The 19,035-nt window shown below is 40.9% G+C and overlaps 1 protein-coding gene across 1 annotated transcript in view; it reads left to right on the top strand.

The window, feature by feature from the left end:
* Positions 1-19,035, top strand: part of UNC13A (unc-13 homolog A) — a 271,371-nt gene that overhangs the window by 110,914 nt on the left and 141,422 nt on the right. Inside the window, exons 17-18 of the mRNA XM_073543990.1 lie at positions 358-585; positions 18,854-18,995. Of these exons, the coding sequence (XP_073400091.1) occupies positions 358-585; positions 18,854-18,995 (370 nt within the window). The remainder of the gene's footprint in view (positions 1-357; positions 586-18,853; positions 18,996-19,035) is intronic.

Genomic DNA, 19,035 nt, shown 5'->3' on the forward strand with positions numbered 1-19,035 from the left:
AAGTTTAATGTGACATGAATGGAAGTAACAACTCAAACGTTATTTTTTTCATCAGCACAGTTTTGCTTTTTTTAACAGATGCGTCTAATGTATCAATACTTCAGCACTCCCATCTCTGCTATCAAAGCCTCTTGAATTCCAAGACAAAATCTGTTTGTTGTTTTTTTTTGCGTGGCCACTGGCCAGAGAAAAATCAAGGAGGATTCTGATCTGATGACCACTACATAGTATCTCTGGAGCTATCCAAGTCACTCTAGAGATATCTAAACTTGCGATCCTAGGTCTTTTCACAACCAAAAATTATATTCTACATCAAAAGTCTAAAAGTAAAATAATGTTTTGCGTTTTTCCCAACAGGGGCAGCTGAAAAGAGCTCCAAACATGGAGCTGAAGACCGTACTCTTAATATTATCATGGTTCTCAAAGATCGGATGAAAATCCGTGAAAGGAACAAACCAGAGATATTTGAGCTAATTCAAGAAGTTTTTGGAGTTGTTAAAGCCACACATGCACATCAGATCAAAGCTGTGAAGCAGAGTGTACTGGATGGGACCTCAAAGTGGTCAGCAAAGATCAGCATCACTGGTAAATAGGGTTAGGTAATGAATGTAGGAAATGGAAATGAAATAGTAAATTTCAAAATGTGTAGAAAACGCTAAAAGGTATCATAGAGGGGTTGTCCATTGCTAGGACAACTCCTTCTTAGACTTTGTGCCCACGTAGGGATTCTCATGCAGAATAAACCTGAGCAGAATCGCACACCCTGCTCCCGGGAAAACGCATGCGTTTTTTGACACGCTTTTGTAAGCGTTTGTCAAGCGTTGTTGCATGCTCTTTCCTAAGCGTTTTTGCCAATATAATTGATGGTATGCGGAATTGCACGCGATTCCGCAAAATTAATGAACATGCTGCGTTTTTAATCGCTAAGCGTTTCCGCAGCGGTTAAAAACGCACCATTGGCACAACATGTGCGTTTTTCATTAAAAATCAATTGGATTCTTTTCTTAAGCGTTTCGGCAGCAGAAACGCTTGTCTAAAAGCACTGCAGAAACGCTTAATAAACGCTACATGGGCTCACAGCCTTAAACTAAAAGTTCGGCCCCAATAAAATAAATAAACCTATTGGTGTCAGCACTCTCTGTCCCGGGGCAGTGATGCAGTGAAAAAGCACATGATTCCTGGAACCCAATCAGTGCTGGCGTCACTGTCTCTGCCTTGGGAGAAACTAAACATGAAGAGGAAGTTCGGTCTGTAGCTGAACTAATAATATCACATACAAGGAACAACTACCACCATACCATGACTAGATCACATGTTACCACCACAAAGTAACCAAATAATACCACACACAGGGACAAATACCACCACACTGTGACCAGACCACATATCACCACCCCATACAAGGAACAAATACTGCCACCCCATGACCAGACCAGATATTACAATTCCTTAGTGACCGAATAATGCCACATGCAAGGAACAAATACCACCACACTGTGACCAGATCACATATTACTACCACATAGTAACTTAACACTACAACACTGATCATTAAAAAAAACACAATATTAACATTACCATAAGTGCCATTATACACATGAGCTCTATACATAGTGTATATTGTAAGTGTACCAGTAATAAAGAGGTTCACTAGCGACATTAACAAGGGAGCTCTGTATACAGTGTATACTGTACTGTGAGGCTGTGTTAACACACAGCGTTTTTTTTTCACGTTTTTCCCTCGGATTTACCAAAAATCCACTCAAAAAAACGCTTAAAAGAAGCTTCTCATTCATTTTAATGCATTTTGCACTTTTTGTGCATATTGATGCGTTTTTTACTGCAAGAAAAACGCTTCGTGGTAAAAAACGCAGCATACTCATTAATTTCGCTGTAAATTCCGCATTTCTGGCTATTTTCTATGTGTCTGGGGACACGAGGAAAAAATCATGGCAAAAATCGCGGCAAAAATCGGGGCAAAAATGCGTGTTTTCTGGGAAGGAGTCCTGTTTTTATGCAGAAATTTTCTGCATACGTGTGCACATAACCTGAAAGTGACTGGATAGGAAGTGTTTCTATGCTCTCTGGAATTATGACACGAGTTATAGTAGATAAAACTGCAGGTTTATTGTTGATGCGTTTCAGAGTCCACCGACTCCTTACTCAGGACAACGTAAAAAAATGTATTTTTTAACTACCATATCTCATATCATAATTCCAGAGAGTGCACAAATACTTCCAATCTGGTTACCATTACTGATATTCTATGGAGGTTGCTGCATCTGGACTTTTTAAGTGTTGTATCTCACACAACCTTATAAGGTGAAAGAGTTTACCTTTCATTCACCAAACTTTTAATCTGGATAAGACCCTATTGCACTATTGCAGTACTTTACAGGTAATACAGTGACTTACCAGTGACATTATACACAGGAACTCTGTATATAGTGTATAGTAAATGTACAGGTAATACAGTGATCACCAGTGACATTATACACAGGAGCTCTTTATATTGTGTATAGTGTACAGGTAATACAGGGATCACCGGTGACATTATACACAGGAGCTCTGTATATAGTGTCAGTGTACAGGTAATACAGGGATCATCAGTAACATTATACACTGGAACTCTGGATATAGTGTCAGTGTACAGATAATACAGTGATCACCGGTGACATTATACACAGGAGCTCTGTATACAGTGTCAGTCTACAGGTAATACAGTGATCACCAGTGACATTATACACAGGAGCTCTGTATATAGTGTATAGTAAGTGTACAGGTAATACAGTGATCACCAGTGACATTATACACAGGAGCTCTTTATATTGTGTATAGGGTACAGGTAATACAGGGATCACCGGTGACATTATACACAGGAGCTCTGTATACAGTGTCAGTCTAAATACAGTGATCATCAGTGACATTATACACAGGAGCTCTTTATATAGTGTCAGTGTACAGATAATACAGTGGTTACCAGTGACATTATACACAGGAGCTCTGTATACAGTGTATAGTGTACCGGTAATACAGTGATCATCAGTGACAATATACACAGGAGATCTGTATATAGTGTATAGTAAGTGTACAGGTAATACAGTGATCACCAGTGACATTATACACTGGAGCTCTGTATATAGTGACAGTGTATAACACTAAAAAAGACCACTTACTATATACAAAACTTTATTAGTTAAAAAAAGAAGGGGATTAATGACAAGATAAGTCAATTAAGTCAATTGTAAGGGTGGGTAGGGGTATTGACACTAATTATGATCTCAAGGGTTTCCCTACTTTAAAGGTACTGTCACACTTAGCGATGTACCAGCGATCCCGACCAGCGATATGACGTGGTCAGAATCGCTGGTACATCGCTAAGTGGTAGCTAGTGAGCTGCCACACAGACAGATCTCACCAGCGACATCGCTGGGGACGGGGGTCGCTACTTACCTGTCACACTAGGCGATCCTGACGTCCTCCCGTCCGGCTCCACGCTCGTCGCTCGTCTCTCCACAGGAAGTGCCACAGGAAGCTGACGACGAGAAACAGTCCAGGACGTTCTCGCGCGATCAGCGATAACCAGCGGGGAAGCGGGTCGTTGGTAAGTATCAGCCACAGCGATATCGCTAGCAATATCGCTATAACGTCACAAGTTATAGCGATATTGCTAGCGATATCGCTTAGTGTGACAGGCCCTTCACGCAGAGATTGGCACCGTAGGTGAAAATGAAATGGCACCCCCGCTCGAAGTCGGCTCACCCTTACTAACCCTGTTATACCCTGCAAAAGAATGACACCACCGTGAATAAAAAGCAAACACACATGCAAACACATATGGGGGTCATACAGAGAAAATTCTCTTGCTAGTGAAAGGCTCATATACTTACAAATATAGGTGTTAGGACGCCACAGAAGGCCAGGAAGGGAAAAAATGTATATATTAAAGCAATGTTTCAGTGGTTGAGATACTGACCCTAAATCAGTGCCTATTGATTTTCCTACCTAACTGCGGAGGTTGGCAGGCTACAAGTCGGCATGGTGCCCACACTCTGTATCGACTGTCCCTTTATGACCCTAGTAAAACCGTATGACGTAATAAGTTCACAGTGATTCAAGGTATAGGGCACATGAACATATAAAGGGATAGAAAGTGTTTAAATAACACATATGCAAACACACTAAAGGGAAGACTCTCAATGTGTATAATTGAATCACATATACGTCACAATATTAGGATTGACAGTAGGTATATTAAGGGTTATTTTTTGACCAACTCAAAAATTGATGTTTCTTTACTGGTCAATTGGAAACCAGTCAGGCACCTCAGTGAGTATATTGTGCTCTCCCATTAACCCTTAGGTTCCTATATATACAGTAGAGGCCATAGCAAACAATATCATGCTATATAGTCCCTCATGATATAAACACCCCTATTGCACATGCCCAATGGTCTTAATGAGGTAGGATTTGTATCCACACAATATGCTCAATAGCACATATAGCCTTATTGCAGATGAAGATCAGGGGTATTTATAGTGGTCCCAAAATATAACCAAATCACTGTCAAAATATCAAGGAAAAATACCCACATGGGTTATATGCAAATAGGAACAACAAAATAATAGGTAGTAACAGCCCAACAAAGTAACATATCTGTGAATGTTAGAGGTACTCATCCTCATATTTTGCTTCAATTTCCATCCCTACGCATTTCCCCCTTTTAATAGTAGGGGTTCATCAGGGATTTCTTAGTCGAGGAAGCTATTCACACACATGCACTTTCCCAATGGAACTGATAGCATGCTGGTGTATGTACTATATAGTGTGCAGGTAATACAGAGATCACCAGTGATATTATACACAGGAACTTTTGTATATAGTGAAAATGTACTGGTAATACAGCGACTCAACAGTGATATTATACACAGGAGCTCTGTATTTAGTGACAGTGTACAGGTAATACAGGGATCACCACTGACATTATACACAGGAGCTCCGGATATAGTGTACAAGTAATACAGTGATCACCAGTGACATTATACACAGGAGCTCTGTATATAGTAACAATGTACAGGTAATACAGGGATCACCACTGACATTATACACAGGAGCTCCGTATATAGTGTACAAGTAATACATTATCACCAGTACATTATACACAGGAGCTCTGTATATAGTAACAATGTACAGGTAATACAGGGATCACCATTGACATTATACACAGGAGCTCTGTATATAGTGTACAAGTAACACAGTGATCACCAGTGACATTATACACAGGAACTCTGTATATAGTAACAATGTACAGGTAATACAGGGATCACCAGTGACATTATACACAGGAGCTCCGGATATAGTGTACAAGTAATACAGTGATCACCAGTGACATTATACACAGGAACTCTGTATATAGTGTAGAGTGTAAGTGTACAGGTAATACAGTGACTCAGTAGTGACATTATACACAGGAACTTTGTATTTAGTGACAGTTTACAGGTAATATAGTGATCACTTGTGCCATTATACACAGGATCTCTATATGTAGTGTACAGGTAATACAGTGATCAGCAGTAAAATTATACACCGGCATCCTGTTTATAGTGTATAGTGTAAGTGTGCAAGTAGTGCAGTGACTCACCAGTAACGTTTTACACAGAAGCTATGTATATAGTATATAGATAATACAGTGGCTCACCAGTGACATTATACACAGGAGCTCTGTATGTAGTAACAGTATATAGGTAATACAGTGATCACCAGTGACATTATACACAGGCATACTGTAGATAAGGTAAGTGCCCAGGTAATACAGTGACTCACCAGTGACATTATACACAGGAGCTCTGTATATAGTGTATAGCGCAAGTGTACAGGTAATACAGTGATTGCTAGTGACATTATACACAGGATCTCTGTATATAGCGTACAGGTAATACAGTGATCACCAGTGATATTATTCACAAGAGCTTTGTGTATAGTGACAGTGTACAAGTAAAACAGTAATCACCAGTGACATTATGAACAGGAGCTCTGTATATAGTGACAGTGTGCAGGTAATACAGTGACCATTATGCACAAGAGCTCTGTATATACTATAAGTGTACAGTTAATACACTGATCACCAGTTACATTATACACAGGAGCTCTGTATACATCATATACAGGTAATACAGGGATCATCAGTGATATTATACACAGACATCCTCTTTATAGTGTGCAGGTAATACGGTGATCACCAGTGACATTATACACAGAAGCTCTGTATATACTATATATTGAATAGGTAATACAGGGATCACAGTGTACACAGGAACTCTGTTTATAGTATACAGGTAATACAGGGATCACCAGTGACATTATACACAGGCATCTTGTATATAGTGTATAATGGAAGTGCAAAGGTAAGGCTGGTTTCACACTTGCTTTGGGCAGAGCTGCGGAGGGCTGCATACTTCCTACGTTAAGCCCTGTCCACTGCCGCACCTCTTCCATTCAGCTCCGCCTACGTCGGCATGCGTCCTGCACACCTATCTTTAACATTGGGTACGCAGGCCATGCAAATGTATTCAGATGCCTCAACGACCAGAATAATGACCGGTCTGCAAACCCTGTCTTATGAGGAAAGGATGCAGGATTTGGGAATGTTTAGCTTGCAGAAGAGAAGACTGAGAGGAGACTTAATAGCTGTCTACAAATATCTAAAGTGCTGTCACATTGTAGAAGGATCATCTTTATTCTCATTTGCACAAGGAAAGACTGGAAGCAATGGGATGAAACTGAATGGGAGGAGACACAGATTAGATATTAGAAAAAACTTTTTGACAGAGTGATCAATGAGTGGAGCAGGCTGCCACGAGAGGTGGTGAGTTCTCCTTCAATAGAAGTCTTCAAACAGAGGCTGGACAGACATCTGTCTGGGATGATTTAGTGAATCCTGCTTTGAGCAGGGGGTTGGACCAGATGGCCCAGGAGGTCCCTTCCAACTCTACGACTCTATGATTCTATGATTCATGCATTGGTTTGACGCTGCACCAAACTGCGTCGATCGCAACATGTTGCATTTTGTTGCAGTCGGCGCAGTGTCAAAACGACACATGCTGAGACATGCCGGCGTAGGCGGAGCTGAATGGAAGGTACAGCAGTGGGTGGGGCTTAACGGAGGACGTACGCAGTCCTCCGCAGCTCTGCCCAATGCAAGTGTGAAACCAGCCTTATACAGTGACTCACCAGTGCATTATAAACAGGAGTTGTTTTTATTATGTACAAGTAATAAAGTGATAACCAGTGACATTATACACAGGAGCTCTGTATATACTATATATTGCACAGGTAATACAAGGATCAACAGTGATATTATACACAGGCATCCTGTTTATAGTATACAGGTAATACAGTGGTCACCATTGACATTATACACAGGAGCTCTGTATATACTATATAGTGAAAAGGTAATACAGGAATCACTAGTGATATTATGCACAGAAACTCTGTATATAGTGAACAGGTAATACAGTGATCACCACTGACATTATACACAGGACCTCTCTATATAGTAACAATGTAGAGGTAATACTGTGATCATCAGTGACAATATACACAGGTACTCTGTATATATTGACTGTGTACAGGTAATATAGTGATCACCAGTCATAATATACACATGCATCCTGTATATAGTGTGTAGTGTAAGTGCACAGGTAATACAGTGACATTTTACACATGAGCTCTGTGTATAGTGTACATGTACAGGTAATACAGTGACTCACCAGTGACATTAAACACAGGAGCTTTGTGTATAGTGTACAAGTATTACAGTAACCACCAGTGACATTATGCACAGGAGCTCTGTATATTGTGTATAGTGTACAAGTATTTCAGTGATCACCAGTGACATAATACACAGTCATCCTGTATATAGTGTATAGTGAAAGTGTACAGGTAATTCACTGACTCACCAGTGACGTCTCTAGTTGCACATACTCATCTTCACTTTTCTTCTTCATCCAGCACAGATCACTATCACTTCTTCCAGCCAGGACTCATTTCTGCAAAAAATAGCACACAGTTATCTAGAGCACCGTTTCCAGAACACATTCTCTTTTTTCCCCAACTTCTACACTTCGACAGATCAACAAAAATCGAGACATAATGTCGCCCTGCACAATAACAGAACCCCCCACTGAAAACAGTATCCTCAAAAATAAAATACATCACAGCAGTAATAATATCCCTTCATTAGCCCCCAACAGTAATAATGTCCTGGTCCTTTCCTGTAATAATGTCCCCCATCTTGGCCCCTTGTGTCTCATTTCTGGACCCATGTGTCTCATTCCTAGCTCATGTTTCTCGTTCTTGAATCCTGACCATACATGTCTCATTCCTGGCCCCATATGACTCAGTTCCGGGCCTTTATGTTCTTCCATCCTGGTCCCCATGTGTCTCCATTTTACCCCCCATATGTTTTCCTCTCCTGGCCCCAGACCCATATGTTCTCCCATACTGGCCCCATGTGTCTCCATCTGTAACAAGGTGGCACGGGGTGGTAGTCATGGGCGAGTCCACTATGAAGCATAGAAGAAGTTAATAATTCCTAAACTGTCCCTATTCACAGCATCGGCTGCAGCAACAGAGGCAATGGCTCCCAGTCAGCTCCCAGGAGCTACAAATCTCTTGTAAGGCACTCACACAGTCCTTGTGCCTGCTCTGTTCCTCTCAGGGATATGGCCAACTCCCAGTAGAGGAGCACACCCTGCCACAGGCCAGCCTGCCCGGACACTGACTTGCAGACAGGGACTTCCTGTCTGCATGGAGGCTGCTGGTTCAGACCCCTCAATTAACCCTTTACAATCCCTAAGTTAACTAATACATAAACATTACAATGGTATAACATTAAGACATTAAAACCACAGCACATACAGTAATACATATAGTGAACATTACAATGGTGCAACATTAACACATTAAGGCATAACCCACTGTTAGAGCACCGCATGGGGGACCACATCAGGAAAGTGGAGAGGGAGCAACCAATGGTCCCCACCACCTCCTTACACATCCTGTCCCCAGGCCCTATATGATCTCCCATCCTAGCCCCATGTGTCTCCATCCTTCCCCCAGCCCCCATATGATATTCCATTCTTGAACTATGTCTTTCCATCTCCATATGTCTTCTTATCCTCCTGCACCAAGACCCATATGATCTCCCATCCTGACCCCATACAAAAAAAATTTAGAAAAAATTTCTCTTTACCTGGCCGCTGTCCAAAAGCGTCCTATTAATCATCTAATTGAGGCGCGAATGCACTGGGATATGGCAGTGATTTCATACGATGGTGATGTCAGCGCCAATTTCAGCTGCCGTCTTCCGATTGGCTTGCAGCTGTTAACTATTGCTGCGAGGACGCACGTTCAGTTACTGAATTGGCTGAATACTGTCCCCATTGCGGGTGAAGAGTCACAAAAAGAGGGGAACCTGGACCTGGCCCTCCTCCTTGCTTTTGCTCTCGAGGTCTCATACGCCTGTAAGGGCAATAATGACCTGATAGCGGCCCTGTTGACAAGCCCAACTCCTATCTAGGCATGATTAAAAACAGCTGCTGCCTCGTGACAGGTGGATAAATCCTCCAGAAGATATTGAATCCAGTTGGATGAACACGTAGGTGGGCTGCGTTACTGGAGTAAATCAATTGTTCAGAAATTATAATGAGAATAATGTTTTTTACTCACAACGCTTTTCTATGCCGTACCGGCATCTTTATCACCAGCGTTTTTATAAGCACAGTTCATGTTTCCTAGGAAACCACCCACCACTGATATACTGCAGAGGTGGCCAGTATACAATAAAATAAAAAAAATCCCTCTGTTCTTTAGAATGGAAAGGATTTTAAATTTTGAATAAGTGCTACTTAGTTGCATGTTTTTTACCAGCACTTTGCAATCTTACTCATCTAAGAAGATGAGACAACAACTTTAACCTCTTTACACCTGAAGGTGATTTGTATGTTAATGACTGGGCCAATTTTTACAATTCTGACCACTGTCAGTTTATGAGGTAATAAATCTGGAACAGTATGACGGATCCCGGTGATTCTGATATTTTTTTCGTGACATATTGTACTTCATGATAGTAGTAAAATTTCTTCAGTATGACTTGCGTTTATTTGTGAAAAATGGAAATTTGGTAAATATTTTGCAATTTTCCCAATTTGATTTTCAATCCCCTTAAATCACAGAGATATCTCACATAAAATAGCTAATAAGTAACATTTCCCACATGTCTACTTTACATCAGCACAATTTTGGAACCAAAATTTTTTTTTGTTAGGAAGTTAAGGGTTAAAAGTTGACCAGCGATTTCTCATTTTTCCAACATAATTTACAAAACCATCTTTTTAAGGGAGCACATCACATTTGAAGTCACTTTGAGGGGTCTATATGACAGAAAATACCCAAAAGTGACATCATTCTAAAAACTGCACCCCTCAAGGTGCTCAAAACCACTTTCAAGAAGATTATTAACCCTTGAGGTGCTTCACAGGTATTTTTGGAATGTGGAAAAAAAGATAAACATTTAACTTTTTTTCACAAAAAATTTACTTCAGTTCCAAATTATTTTATTTTTACAAGGGTAACAGTAAAAAATGGACCTCAAAATTTGTTGTGTAATTTCTCCTGAGTATGCCAATGCCACATATGAGGGAGAAAGTCACTGTTTTGGGCCATGGCAGAGCTTGTAAGTGAAGGAGGGCCATTGAATTTGCTGGAACAATTGGCGAACGCCATGTCAAATTTGAAGAGCCTCTGATGTGCGCAGTGAAAATCTCCCACAATAGCACCGTTTTGGAAACCAGACCCCTCAGGGAACTGATCTAAATGTGTGGTGAGCACATTGAACCTTCAGGTGCTTCCCAGAAGTTTATAACGTTGAGCCGTAAAAATAAAATTATCAAATTTTCCCCACAAATATTGCATTTTCATAAAGGTAACAGGAGAAATTGCACCATACAATTTGTTGTGCAATTTCTCCTGAGTACGCTGATACCCCACACGAGAGAGAATACTACTGTTTTGGTGCATGGCAGGGCTCGGAAGGGAAAGAGCGTAATTTGGATTTTTTAATGTAAAATTTCCTGGAATCATTAGCGGACGCCATGTCCCGTCTGAAGAGCCGCTGATGTGCTTAAACAGTGGAAACCCCCCATAAGTGACCCCATTTTGGAAACTAGACCCCTAAAGGAATGTATTTAGATGTGTGATGAGCACCTTGAACCCCCAGGTGCTTTACAGAAGATAATAACGTTGAGCCATGAAAATAATAAAATCACATTTTTCCCACAAAAATGTTATTTTGGCCCTAAATTTTGCATTTTTATAATGGTAACAGGAGAAATTGCACTATACAATTTGTTGTGCAATTTCTCCTGAGTATGCTGATACCACATATGTGGGGGAATACTACTTTTGAGGCACAGAGCAAAGCTCAGAAGGAAAGAGGCGCCATATTGGAGTTCAGATTTTGATGGAATGGTTTGAGAGTGCCATGTCATATTGGCACAGCCCCTGAGGTGCCAGAACAACAGAAACCCCCTATACGTATATGAACTCATTTTACAAACTACACTCCCTAATTAATTGATCTAGGGGTGCACCAGATGTGCCTCACAGAGTTTTATACCACTAAGCGATGAAGAAAGAATAACTTACATTTTTACCACTAAAATGTTGTTTTAGCCCAAAGTTTTTAAATTTTCTATGGGGTAGTAGGAAATTTTTTTTACAACAAACGGAGATCCATTTTTTCCTGAATGCGCCAACACCCTTCATGTAATTGGGAAATATTTTTCAGGCACAGTGCAAAGCTCAGGAGGCAAGAAGCACCAGATTTTACTGTTATGGTTTGCAGGTGCCATGACCCACTGGGAGAACCCATGAGGTGCCAGAACAGCAGAACCCCCATATGTGACCCCATTTTACATACTACACCTCTCAATGAATTCATCTAGGGGTGTAGTGATTATATTGACACATGGGTATGTCACAGAATTTTATACCATTGGGCAGTGAAGAAAAAGCAACTGCATTTTTAACACCAAAATTTTGTTTTAGCCCCAGATTTTACATTTTCACACAAGTGGGTAAGAATGGCACAAAAATTTGTCCCACAATTTTTACTGAACGTGGCAATGCCCCATATGTGGCTGTACAGTTCGACTTAGCCATACAGAGAGACTCGGGAAGAACAGAGCGCTATTTGCCTCCTGGAACGCAGATGTTCCTAGAACAGTTTACAGACTCCATATACAGAGCCCTTAATTGCTAAAAGAGAAGAATCCCCCCTCTAGTGACCCCATTTTGGAAGCCATACCCCTTTGACAATTTTGACTCCATGGGTATTTTCCAGAAACAAGCAGCAATGAATGTTGCCAAGTGAAAATTGAAAACTGCCGTTGTAGTGAGCAGTACGCTGTAGTGACCAGTAAATTGCAGTCACCAGTACGTTATGCCCAGCCTGTGCTTCTGGAGGCATGCACCCATAAGTTAGGCGGGCTCTCATCGCTTCAGAATGCCAAATGTGGACACATTATGGGGTTTTGGTACATTTTGAAAATTTCGCAATTTTCCAACTTTGAATTTTTATGCCCTTAAATCACAGAGATATGGCACACAAAAAACTTTAATAAGTAACATTTCACATATGTTTACTTTACATCAGCACAATTTTGGAATCAAATTTTTTTTTTTGTTAGGAAGTTATAAGTGTTAAAAGTTGACCAGCGATTTCTCATTTTTGCAACACTATTTTATTTTTACGGACCACATCACATTTGAAGTCACTTTGAGGGGTCTATATAATAGAAAATACCCAAAAGTGACACCATTCTAAAAACTGCACCCCTCAAGGTTCTCAAAACCACATTCAAGAAGTTTATTAACCCTTCTGGTGCTTCACAGGAATTTTTTGAATGTTTAAAAAAAATGAAGAATTAACTTTTTTGCACAAAAAAATTAATTCAGGTCCAATTTTTTTTATTTTACCAAGGGTAACAGGAGAAATTGGACTGCAGAAGTTATTGTGCAATTTTTCCTGAGTACGTTGATACCTGATATGTGGGGGGAACCATTGTTTTGGCGCATGGCAGAGCTCAGAAGGGAAGGAGTGTCGTTTGACTTTTTCAATGCAAAATTGGCTGGAATTCAGATCGGACACCATGTCACATTTCGAGAGCCCCTGATGTGCCTAAACAGTGGAAACCCCCCACAAGTGACCCCATTTTGGAAACTAGACCCCCCCAAGGAACTAATCTAGATAAGTGGTGAGAACTTTGAATTCCCAAGGGCTTCACAGAAGTTTACAACGTACAGCCGTACAGTTAAAAAATCATATTTTTTCCACAAAAATGATCTCTTCACCCCCAATTTTTATTTTCCCAAGGGTAACAGGACCCCAAAAGTTATTGTGCAATTTGTCCTGAGTACGCTGATACCCAATATGTGGGGGTAAACCACTATTTGGGCGCATGGCAGAGCTCAGAAGGGAAGCAGCGCCATTTGACTTTTTTGGCTGGAATTGAGATCGGACGCCATGTCGCGTTTGGAAAGCCCCTGATGTGCTAAAACAGTGGAAACTTCCCATAAATGACAGCATTTTGGAAACTAGACCCCCCAAGGAACTTGTCTAGATGTGTGGTGAGCACTTTGAACCCCCAAGGGCTTCACAGAAGTTTATAACACCCGGACGTGAAAATAAAAAAATCATATTTTTTCCACAAACATGATCTTTTGGTCCCCAATTTTTTTATTTTCCCAAGGGTAACAGGAGTAATTGGACCCCAAAAGTTGTTTTCCAATTTGTCCTGAATACACTGATACCCCATATATGGGAGAAAACTACTGTATGGGCAAACGTCGCAGCTTGGAAGGGAAGTAGTGACATTTTGGAATGTAGACTTTGATGGAATGGTCTGCCGGTGTCATGTCACGTTTGGAGAGCCTCTGACGTGCCTGAATTGTTGAAACCCCCACAAATGACCCCATTTTGGAAACTAGACTCCCCAAGGAACTTATCTAGATGTGTGGTGAGCACTTTGAACCCCCCCCCAGTGCTTCATGAAGTTTATAATGCCCGGGCGTGAAAATAAAAAAATCATATTTTTTCCACAAACATAATCTTTTAGTCCCCAATTTTTTTATTTTCCCAAGGGTAACAGGAGAAATTGGACCCCAAAAGTTGTTGTCCAATTTGTCTTGAGTACGCTGATACCCCATATGTGGGACAAAACTACTGTATGGGCACACCTCGCAGCTTGGAAGGGAAGTAGTGACGTTTTGGAATGTAGACTTTGATGGAATGGTCTGCCGGTGTCATGTCACGTTTGGAGAGCCTCTGACGTGCCTAAACTGTTGAAACCCCCACAAATGACCCCATTTTTGAAACTAAACTCCCCAAGGAACTTATCTAGATGTGTGGTGAGCACTTTGAACCCCCCCCAGTGCTTCATGAAGTTTATAATGCCCGGGCGTGAAAATAAAAAAAATCATATTTTTCCACAAACATGATCTTTTAGTCCCCAATTTTTTTATTTTCCCAAGGGTAACAGGAGAAATTGGACCCCAAAAGTTGTTGTCCAATTTGTCCTGAGTAGGCTGATACCCCATATGTGGGGGTAAAACACTGGCGCATGGCAGAGCTTGAGAGCTTGGAAGGGAAGGAGCACCATTTGACTTTTTCAACGAAGAATTGGCTGGAATTGAGATCAGACGCCATGTTGCGTTTGGAGAGCACCTTATGTGCCTAAACAGTGGAAACTCCCCAATTCTAACTCCAGCCCTAACCCCCAACACACCCCTAACCCTAATAGCCCTAACCCTAGCCCTAACTCTAACCCAAGCCCTAACCCTAACCCTAATGGGAAAATGGAAATAAATACTTTTTTTTTTAATTTTAGTATTTTTCCCTAACTAAGGGGGTGATAACGGGGGGTTTGATTTACTATTTATGGCGAGTTTTTATGTTTGGCAGCTGTCACACGCTGAGCTTTTTATTGTAAAAATAGTTTTTGCATCACCACATTTTAAGAGCTATAATTTTTCCATATTTTGACCCACCGAGTCATGTGAGGTCTTATTTTTTGCGGGACAAGTTGATGCTTTTATTGGTGCCATATTCGGGCACGTGACATATTTTGATCGCTTTTTATTCCGATTTTTGAGACGCAGAATGAACAAAAACCAGCATTTCATGAATTTCTTTTGGGGGGTGCGTTTACACCGTTCCGCGTCTGGTAAAATTGATAAAGCGGTTTTATTCTTCGGGTCAGTACGACTACAGCGATACCTCATTTATGTCTTTTTTTTATGTTTTGGTGCTTTTATACAATAAAAACAAATTTACAGTAAATGCAAAATAATTATTTTTGCATCGCTTTATTCTGCGAGCTATAACTTTTTTATTTTTTCACTTATGACACTGTATGGTGGCTCGTTTTTTGCAGGACAAGATGACGTTTTCAGCCGTACTATGGTTATTTATATTCATCTTTTTGATCACGCGTTATTGCACTTTTTGTTTGGCAGTATGATGAGAAAGCATTGTTTTTTGCTTTGTTTTTTATTTTTATTTTTTAAGGGGTTCGCTAAAGGGGTTAACTAGTGGGACAGTTTTATAGGGCGGGTCGTTACGGATGAGGCGATGCTAAATATGTATACTTTTATTGTTTTTTTTTTATTTCCAAAAAATGAATTTATTAGGGAATTTTTTTTTTTTTAATTAGCGATTTCTTTATAAATTATTTTTACACTTTTTTTTCACTTTATTACATTGTCCCGGGGGGGACATCACTGTCATGTGTCAGATCGCTGACCTGACATGTCACACATAACAGGTGCTGCAGAGGCTTCCTCACTACCTGCTCTCTGCAGGCACTGAGGAAGCCACCTCCCTGCAGGCCCCCGAAGGCCCCCGTGGCCATATTGGATCTGGGGACCTGTAGGGAAGGAGGCCTCCAGAGCAGCGCAGCACATCGCGCTGCTCTGGGGGTCTCAGGGAAGCACAGAGAGCCACCTCTCTGCCAATGCTTCTCTAAACCCCCGGTACACTGCGATCATGTTTTATCGCAGTGTTCCAGGGGTTAATGTGACGGGGGCGGTCCGTGACTGCCCCTGACACATAGTGCCGGGTGTCAGCTGTGATAATTAGCTGACACCCGGCCGCGATCAGCGGCGTCCCCCCCGGAGCGCCGCTGATCACTTAGACTTACTATCCCGTCCCCGGTCATAGGGGCCCAGGTACCGTGGATGGGATAGTACATCTGATGTCAGAAAGGGGTTTTCCCATGAATGAAAGTGCATTTTAAAATTTGTCTGTGTCTGACCGATGTAGGGATTCGCTCTGGTAGGCAATAGCTGGACGGCAGTCACGAGGCAACACACAGGCATAAAGTCCAATTTCAGTGGATTTAATGTCACTCCATAACCAGCAGCTTAACAAAACATAAGGGAAATAAAACACATACTCCAGCTTGGAGAACCACTGGTCCCAGACTCACCCCTTGCACGGGACGGGCGTAACTAAGTGGCTGCCAGGTCCTGCGGCATCCGACAGGTGCCATTCCCAGGGTTCTTCTGAGTCTTGCCGCGATAGTCCTGCAGCACGGGAATACTATATACAAGTTCCAGGCTGAGTCCACACAAGTTCCTGTATCTTCCAGAAACACACTCACACTGTGGCATTTACCAACCTCCATTACATAGGACCTAACCCCTCCCACCAGTGAGGTAGACATCACATGGGCTGATCACGTGACCCTGACATCATCGCAGGTTCCGTCTTTAAGGAAAAACCCGGCCAAACATTAATCTGCTAGGAGAAACATATCTTCCATCCAGTAAAACACCCTTTACTGTACCACACCGTGTAAAGAACATACCAGAGCTCCTGGGCATGGGAGGAAGCAAAAGACAATGCTGACATTACAGTAGGAGATCGCAGAGGATACATTTTGTAAAGTAAAATATTGTTTAAAAACAGTGAAATATTTTACCTCACAAAATGAATCCTCTGTGATCCCCTGCTGTAAAGTTAGTATTGTCTTATGCTTCCTCCCCTGCCCAGGAGATGTGGTATGCTCCGTACACAGTCAGACACAGACAATTTTTAAAATGAACTATCGTTCGTGGGAAAACTCCTTTCATGTGACAGGCTTCCTCTGCCTGTAGACACGTCGCGCATCTGCCTCCGTGATCAGCCGAATGATTCACTGCGCCAAAGTTTATAAGTGGTCATAAACTTGTAAATAACTCATGAAAGAATTAAGTTACGTTAAAACCAAGCACACCATTGTTTTTCTTGTGAAATTCTCAATAAGTTTGATGTGTCACATGACCCTCTTCCCATTGGAAAAAAATTAAGTTGGATCCAAAATGGCCACTTCAAAATGTAAAAGAAAATAAAGTTTGTTATCGCTGCATCCAGATCAACCCGGCCCATAAAACTATCACACTAGTTAAGCCCTTCAGTGAACACCGTAAAAAAAACAAAAAACTATGCTTTTTAGTCATACCACTGAACAAAAAATGAAATAAAACACAATTAAAAAGACAATTGTAAAGAAAAATGGCATTTCTTAAAATGTCATATTGTCCTGCAGAAAACAAGCCACCATTCAGCTCCATCAGTGGAAAAATAATACAATTAGATCTCTCAGAATAAAGTGATGCAAAGATAATTATTTTTTCTAAGAAATAGTTGTAAAAGCGTCAAAACATTTAAAAATTATATAAATGTGGTATTGCTGTAATTGTACTGACCCAAATAATATGCATTACCAACTTTACTACACATGGACCGGAATTAAAAAAAAAAAAAAAAAAAAAAAACAATTCCTGAATTGCTGGTTTTTGTGCATTCTACTTCCCAAAAATCAGAATAGAAAGCGATCATAAAACATTATCTACCTGAAAATGGTACCAATAAAATTGTCAACTTGTCCCGCAAAATCCAAGCCCTAAAATGGCTCAGTGGACAGAAATATATGAAAATTATAGCTCTTAAAATATGGGAATGCAAAATCTTTTTTTGCATTAAAAAGCGTTTTTTAGTGTGTGACATCTTCCAAACAGAAAAAATTATATAAATCTGATATCGCTGTTATTGCACCTACCAGAAGAATAAACTTGTCTAATCTAAACTTGTCTAAAAATAAATTCTTGATCTGCTATTAATTTGTTAATTCTGTCTCCCAAAGTGCATCTTTCCTGTGTAAGCACTTGCTCTCCCCGGGGCTCTTTCGTGGAGTTGTGACACGTGACATCAGAACCCAATCAGTGCTGGCTTCACTGGTCACTGTCCCCACCTTCAGACAAATCAAACGTGAAGAGGAAGTCAGGGATCAGCTGCAGCCCAGACTTCCTATTCATGATCGATTTGTCCGAAGGCGGAGAGAGTGACACAAGCACTGATTGGAGTCAGTGTCATGTGTCACAACACCGCACAAGAGCCCCAGGGAGAGCGAGTGCCATCACCGCTGGAATGGCGCCAGCACGGGAGGTGAATATTGGCTTTATTATTTTATGAGGGCTAAACATTTTGATCAAGAAGGGCTTGTCCTAGTAGTGGACAATCCCTTTAAGTCCACAGCGAAGATGTGCAGAAGTCCTCAACTGAATTGACATGTGAATTCACAGTGTGAATTCACCCGAAAAGGGTTTAAAAATGGTCTCCAGATATTTCAATTATACATGTGAAGAGACCACATTAATGAATTCTGTGATTTTGGTAATGATTACAATGTTTATAGAAAACTTTCTGATGTTGGATAATTTGTATGGCTCAATGTCTATTACGGTTTTGCAGTGGTGTGTGCACAGGGTCTACAGGCCAAGGATAAGACGGGCTCCAGTGATCCCTATGTTACTGTTCAGGTTGGAAAAACAAAGAAAAGAACAAAGACCATCTATGGAAACCTCAACCCTGTGTGGGAGGAAAATTTTCACTTGTGAGTATATTTATGTCTACTCCAAAAAATGTGTAAATCT

This window comes from Dendrobates tinctorius, unplaced genomic scaffold (genome assembly GCF_039654945.1).
Source record: "Dendrobates tinctorius isolate UK_male_01 unplaced genomic scaffold, ASM3965494v1 ptg000011l, whole genome shotgun sequence".
Classification (NCBI taxonomy): domain Eukaryota; kingdom Metazoa; phylum Chordata; class Amphibia; order Anura; family Dendrobatidae; genus Dendrobates; species Dendrobates tinctorius.